The sequence below is a fragment of the Schistocerca gregaria genome, chromosome X (genome assembly GCF_023897955.1).
Source record: "Schistocerca gregaria isolate iqSchGreg1 chromosome X, iqSchGreg1.2, whole genome shotgun sequence".
NCBI classification, from domain to species: domain Eukaryota; kingdom Metazoa; phylum Arthropoda; class Insecta; order Orthoptera; family Acrididae; genus Schistocerca; species Schistocerca gregaria.
In genome coordinates, this window is record NC_064931.1 from 543,447,532 (window position 1) to 543,453,531 (window position 6,000).

At 37.5% G+C, this 6,000-nt stretch overlaps 1 protein-coding gene across 2 annotated transcripts in view; it reads right to left on the reverse strand.

Annotated features, from left to right (window-relative positions):
* The window catches only part of LOC126299236 (spindle assembly abnormal protein 6 homolog), a 232,667-nt gene that overhangs the window by 176,766 nt on the left and 49,901 nt on the right, over window positions 1-6,000 (reverse strand). For both annotated transcript variants that reach the window (XM_049991022.1, XM_049991023.1), the window contains one exon: window positions 2,341-2,509. In XM_049991022.1, coding sequence (XP_049846979.1) covers window positions 2,341-2,509 — 169 coding nt within the window. The remainder of the gene's footprint in view (window positions 1-2,340; window positions 2,510-6,000) is intronic.

Here is a 6,000-nt window from a genome sequence, read left to right on the forward strand (position 1 = left end):
ATAGCAAGACCATGTTGGCTAATGTAACAAGGCCAGGTCAATCTACATTGCAGATTATTGGCCCTGCTAGTACTGGAAAGGCTGCTGTCACTCTTCAGGAACCACATGTTAGTCTGGCCTCTCCGCAAATAACTTACGTTGTGCTTGCACCTACAGTATTGTTAAGGCATGCAAAACACCTCACCTTGGCAAGCTCAATTGTTCCAGAGGAGGCGAGGGAGGGAGATACATCATAGATTTTGTTTTGACATTTCATTTTTCTATTCCTGCCTCATTTATTAGGAATAAGTGAACACTGACTATGACCAGAATTTCTTGGGGATCTGAGATAGGTCCTGTGATGTTGTTTTGCTAGTGTCATTCTTTAAGATTTCACGTAATGTCTGCAGTTATGAACTTCCAGAAAAAAGCGATGTCCTCCAGTCCATTTTGTAACTCTAGTGCACAAGCACAACCAAGAATGGACGTATTTACGCACTTAGAGGGAGAACTAAATTCATATGTGTAGCTGTTTTGAGAAGTGCATGAAAATTAGCACATTATATATTTGATGTTTTAAGTATTCACAGAAAATAAAGGCTGCAAGATACCAAGTTTGCTAGAAAGCAATTGCACTTTCCACCAGGTTTTAAACAGCCACACGGGGCAAAAAGAAAGCAGGTGATATTGCTTTTTATAAAAGAGTCATCCAGAAAGTAACACCAGTCTAATGAATGCACATTTGAAGATTTATTTTGTACGTATAATACCCTGCTCCACATACCCTGAAAACTGAGTGCATTAACAGAAACTTCCAGTGTCTAAGTCTGATGATACGTATGTGATGTCCAGGCATGTACTTCGGTACGCACACAGTTGTATCAAGAGCAACTAACATCAATGCTTTAACACATTTGTATGCAATTATGAGAATTGTTAATCTGGATATTAAATTGTCTGTGCAGAGAGAAACTGGAAGTGCTGTTGCTCCCTACAAATCTTTCTCATGTGCGTGATTTTGCAAGGATAGTAGGGAATATTTATGTCACAGCAAACAAGAGTGGGGAAGATGGGCCTAAGAACTACAAATATGATATGAGCAGTGCTTCTTGCCAACAGCTAGTCAAAATAGATTGCTTTTGTTAGATTCCTGGTCTGCTTACAAAAATCTTACTCCTTTAGAGCAAACTATTCCCCCTGAGAAGTGCATGACATTGCAATTCATACCACCTGGAACCAATGGACAAATTCAGCCTCTGGACGTTTATTTTTCCCATACCTATAAAAAATACTATCACACTACCTGCAGCTACACTCTTACGGATGGATACCTAACTGAACGTCCTGTACGGTACAAGTTCAGCCTTGATCTTGATGGTGTGAACCTTTTTGATCACTGTGACATGACATTTTTTATTTGTTTTTCATGGTTGTTAAACTTCAATAATGTACAGTGTACTACATACATCCCATAAAGGTTGATATCTGCACCTCCCAGACATTCATTTTCTCTCACCCTCCCGTTGCACATGGTGAGTCATTAGCAGTTAATATTTTTCCTGTCATAATTTTTAACAGAACACATTCAAATGAGCCTTACTAATTGTGACCTTGTACTCAAGGAGTTCCTTGTGAGTAAATGGTTCAAATGGCTCTGAGCACTATGGGACTTAACATCTATGGTCATCAGTCCCCTAGAACTTAGAACTACTTAGACCTAACTAACCTAAGGACATCACACAACACCCAGCCATCACGAGGCAGAGAAAATCCTTGACACCGCCGGGAATCGAACCCGGGCATGGGCAGCGAGAACGCTACCGCACGGCCACGAGATGCGGGCCCTTGTGAGTAGGACATAGTTACATTACCATCAAAAATCTCCTTCAAAGTGAGGTTAAAATAATTGACTGGCATCATTATGTGATAGAAGATCACACTCTCTCAGTAAAGTATGTTCATTAGGTCTTTGAATTGACAGCTTCACAGAGTCTGACTCATAGAACATAAGAAGGAAGACTAACAACTAACTGAATAAATCAACTTTATTCTGCTGGTAGACCGACAAATTTAGCAGACATTCTTCAAACAGTTTTTTCATATTAAACAGGGTTAATTCAGAAGATCTGCAGTGTTCAGTCACTTCATGAAGCTGTCTACGACAATCCTTCAGTTACAGTAATGTGCACTCTAGATACACTCGTCTATTTGAGAGGAAAGTTTAGACCAAATATTCTTTACAAAAAAATCAGCAATCTTCAGTAGAAGGTTAAGCACATTTTCCAAAGGAGAAATGCAAGATATAAAAGGCACTGCAAATAACCCATAAACATTTTTATTTTATGAAATAGACCCACCCACCTGCAGCAAGTTTATTCTGTCTGTGACAATCTTCTTCACTTCATCTTCTGAACATTTTTGTATTTTAATGTAGAGGTGAGTCATCTGCCTCAAGTCATTTATCTCGATAATTTTAAGCAAAGTTTCTCTTTTCTCATACATAATGTTCTCTTCAATATGCAGAACATACCTGGAAGAACAGTGTTATGATTTAATCTCTCTGTTCTAGTCATTTGGAGCTCCAAAAACAGTACATATTAACAGTAACACCTGAAGTACACATAAAACGACAACAACAACATGCACTTTCTAAAACTAGGTAAATTGAGTAATCCTTGAATTTTGAGCACTTTGTGAATCCTTAGCGGAACATGTGACGTACCTAGTATTACCATCCCATTATAGACTCTGCACACAGTAAACAATCATCAATCAACATGTAGTGAGACTCAGCATGATGAGGAACTGCCTAACTTAAGGAAAACCACTATTGAAATTTTACATCAGTGCAGGAAAAATTACTGTCTACGAACAACAGCAGTGGGCAATTAAACATCAATAGTTAAGACAAGAACTTGAGTCAGTAACTTTTATTTGCTAAAAGACAGCAAGCTGGAACAGATGATTAACCATTACATCAGTGGAGTACCCAGTAATACATCCTCCATGACCATATATGCATTTACACAGTTCACGAAAGTGTTACTTGAAGTTAATGAGGCGATTGACTGTGTTCTGCGCATATTCTAAGACTTGTCAAAGGCTTTACACTGTTGACCATAAAATAGTATTAAACAAACTAGAAGCACTTGGCGTACAAGGAATAACAAAAAAGTAGTTCCAGTTTTACCTGGGAAACAGGATGCAACACACACACACACACACACACACACACACACACACACACACACACACACACGTGTTCTTTAAAGTAGTGTATTGGGTCCAGTTCTGTTAACCTATTCAATGACTTTCCTGACAGTACAAGACGTGGAGAAAAGCTCTCTTTGCTGAACATAGCAATATGATAGTCACTGATTACACACCAGAGTTTCTGTTACAAAAACCAAATGAAACTCTCACAGATGATTTCGACTGAGCTGTATATAATAAATTAACATTTAACACATGGAAGAAAAACAGTATGCATTTCAACATAATGAGGGAACAACTCTGCAACAATGAGCATAGACAATAAATCTATATATTGTAACAAATACAAAATTTTTAGGTATGAATTTGATATGAAACTTCCTGGCAGATTAAAACTGTGTGCTCGACTGAGACTCGAACTCGGGACCTTTGCCTTTCGCGGGCAAGTGCTCTACCATCTGAGCTACCGAAGCACGACTCACGCCTGGTCCTCACACCTTTACTTCTGCCAGTATCTCGTCTCCTACCTTCCAAACTTTACAGGAGCTCTCCTGCGAATCTCATTATGAATTAGATTGTTCGTTAACATAGCTATACATAACAATGAAACAAGATTAGATTAGATTAGTACTTGTTCCATAGATCATGAATACAACACTTCGTAATAATGTGGAACGTGTCAGGTTAATAAACAGTCTCTATACAAGATATTACATCACACAAAATATCACATGACAAGTGCCCTTTTGGACTTACATTTCAATTTTTTTTTAATAAATTTCCCTAAGATATGAAAAAGTTACTAAAATAATGGGTGTCCATAAATTGTCTTTGCTACTTAAGACTTCAGTAACTTTAAAGCTATACTAGATATTAACAAATGGTTTTCAGCATTGATAAGATAACTCAATTTATTTATTTATTTATTTTTTACCTTCCATGTAACACAGTTTTGACACAAAATTGAACTTGAAAAACAGATAAAATGTGGACACCACAAGAGATAGATCAGTGTGGGGCTTGCTCATACAGAAAACATCCGTTGTCCAAATGCAATGTAACTTTTGAACACAGTATGGAAGGCAACCACTGTCTTGACCAACTATTCGGGCTTGGCATATGTTATTTATGAAAAAATGATAGTGTTCTCCATAAAAAGGGGGGGGGGGGGGAGCAGGGGCAAGCTGCCCATCTGTTTCAGACACCATTGTGGACAAGGAGTTGCAGGCATTTGCAAGGCGTCCAACAAAACCTGTGCATATGACCGCCAGAGTTGGAAACGAGATGCTCAACAGTGCACAATGTCTTGCCTAAGAGGTTATGGCACACACTGATGTGTATCAATGAGGAAACAAAACTTTACGAGTTATCATACGTTAAATATTTTTAATATCTAGTATAGTTTTGAAGATCTTAAATTCTGAATTTGTAAAGATAATTTATGGACACCCTGTACATCCATTTAAAAAGGCAGCTAAAATGTTCATCATAAATATTGCATACTACACAAACATTACTTCAAGTAATCAGTGTGGTAGTTAATAATGAAAGGGAAGAACAACAACACTGTCACATGACCACAATGTAATGCTTTTACATGAAAACAAAGTCCTAAGAGCTACAATGCATGACACTAATGTCTTTTCATTCTCTTGAGCTCAACATCTCACTCGTCATGGGGAACACTGCCTCAGTTTTTCAGGCAGACAGATGGAAGGACACAAGAACATGCACAGGGACACTGTTGCTTGTCTGCAGACCTGAAGGCAGTTTTCCGAACAGACACGAGGGAGTTCAAGAAGCATAGCAACATGTCTGTAGTCAACAAGTCTTCAGCAGCTGCCATTGGGTGCAGAGATGAAACACAAAACACTATTACATTCTAAATTACACAGACCAACGATGGAAAAACTTTCTGCTGGAAATACCTTATTCTTATGTTTTTTAGGGTGGGAAATACAAATATGATACTTAAAAACTGTATCACCCACCATTTCTTCACATTTTACAGTTAAATTTATTAAATTAATCGATTTTTTAAAGAATTTAAAAGCTTTTATATACTTAAAATAATTTAAAAAGAAGGTGTAACTAATGTAGATGGCATTGGTAGCACTGCTGAAAAACATTTGCTGGCAAACAAAGGTCAATTCTATTTTTGTTTTAATAGGTGGTGTTTTGTTTACTGTCAACATAAACTCACTTTCCCGTTTCCAGTACAAGGTCTAAACGTGGTTGTAAAATCTCTGCTGACAGTTTTTGTTATATTTGTGGTGAATTTGTGATTAAAAAACACCAAAGAAACATTACAGAGTTTGTGAAAAAGGTTTATCTGCCATACTTTGGCTCTAAACTTGGTGATCAAGATAAATCTCAGGTGCCGCATAAGGTATGTTATGTGTGTGTTGGAGATCTGAGAAAATGGTCCAAAAAGGAGAAAAAAAGCCTTTAGATTTGCTGTTCCTATGATATGGAGGGAGCTTAACCATCTGGTTAAGGATCTCGGCTTAACGAAAGAAAAAGCTGAATTGCTTGGCTCTGGATTAAAAGAAAAGAACTTACTGGCAGCTGGAACCAGCATATACGCGTATAAAAAGAGAGAACACCAATTTTTCAAGTTATTTCAACAAAAAGGTGATTTAGTGTAATGCTCAGACATTCCCGGTCTGATGAATAAGTTTGGTATTGAATACAAAAAGGAAGACTGGAGGCTGCTTATTGATTCATCCAAAACTAGTTTAAAGGCTGTTTTATTACACAATGGTTACATGAATACATCTATACCTGTTGGACATTCTGTACATATGA